The sequence below is a fragment of the Merops nubicus genome, unplaced genomic scaffold (assembly GCF_000691845.1).
Source record: "Merops nubicus isolate BGI_N331 unplaced genomic scaffold, ASM69184v1 scaffold3520, whole genome shotgun sequence".
Lineage (NCBI taxonomy): Eukaryota > Metazoa > Chordata > Aves > Coraciiformes > Meropidae > Merops > Merops nubicus.
In genome coordinates, this window is record NW_008581965.1 from 16828 (window position 1) to 17853 (window position 1026).

Consider the following 1026-nt stretch of genomic DNA (forward strand, 5'->3'; position numbering starts at 1 on the left):
GATATAGCCAATTTCCCCATCTTTGGATCTTCCACACCACAAGGAGGGTAAATGCTTTAATAGATACTGCAATGCCAGGAAGGTTCACAAGGTGTTTGAAGTTCTGCAACTCTGCCCAATTTTTTAAGTCAAGGATATTTCTCAGAACAAAATGCTATTTTGCTATGAGAAAAACAGTATATATCATCATTTACACTGATAAGTGCTCTAGTGCAACTGCAATGCATGAATCAATGATGGTTCTTCTATTCATGGTAAATTGTAGGCAGCATTCCAACGAAAGCTTGCTAGAGATGTCTGCAAGAAGCAAGTGGCACAATGCCCAACAGTTTAATAACTGCATATCAGTGTCTCCATCTATTATAAACTTGGGAAACCTTCAGTTTCAGAGAAGATAAGAGACTAAACTGTTCCTGTGACTGAGAGTCATCTTCAAGTTTGACATCAGACAAAACTGACTCCGAGAGCTACACAGCACATGAACTCTTTAGTCCTTACACTACCAAAAAGGCTCCTTCTCCCAAAACAATCCAATGCTTCACAACAGTGCTCAAGCCAGTGCCAGAGAAGTACCAACTCATCCATCCTGCTTTACCTTGAGAAGTGCAGCACAGAAAGGTTTTAACAGGCTTTTTGGCAGCGTAGAAGGTGTGCAGTGACGGAAGCTCCTTGCAATGAAAAGGGATGTTTGTTGTTTAATTGTGGGGTTTTTGTTGTCCATCACTGCCAACACATCTTCACTTATGTTCTGCAACGTGGTCTACAGTATTGGATGGAGAAGTCATTAGTTTCAGTAAAGAAAGAAAAGTAAAATCACTATCAGAGACCAATTTTCAGACAATGGGGACAAACTGTCACTCTGACTTACTGTAAGAAAGATTGCATCAATGGCCTCCTGCAGTGCCTGCACCACCTGAGGCTTCTTCTCTTTAAATTTCTCCAGGATTGTTGGAACAACCTATGGAAAAGGGAAAAACAAGCAAACAAAAATGTCAAACCACCCTTCACTAACACAGCTGACACTAA

At 40.7% G+C, this 1026-nt stretch overlaps 1 protein-coding gene across 1 annotated transcript in view; it reads right to left on the minus strand.

The window, feature by feature from the left end:
* Nucleotides 1–958, minus strand: part of LOC103768902 (cytoskeleton-associated protein 5-like) — a gene marked incomplete at both ends in the record, with an annotated part of 17770 nt that extends 16812 nt beyond the window's left edge. Inside the window, 2 exons of the mRNA XM_008936068.1 lie at nucleotides 596–760; nucleotides 869–958. Of these exons, the coding sequence (XP_008934316.1) occupies nucleotides 596–760; nucleotides 869–958 (255 nt within the window). The remainder of the gene's footprint in view (nucleotides 1–595; nucleotides 761–868) is intronic.
* Between the last annotated feature and the right edge of the window lie 68 nt (nucleotides 959–1026).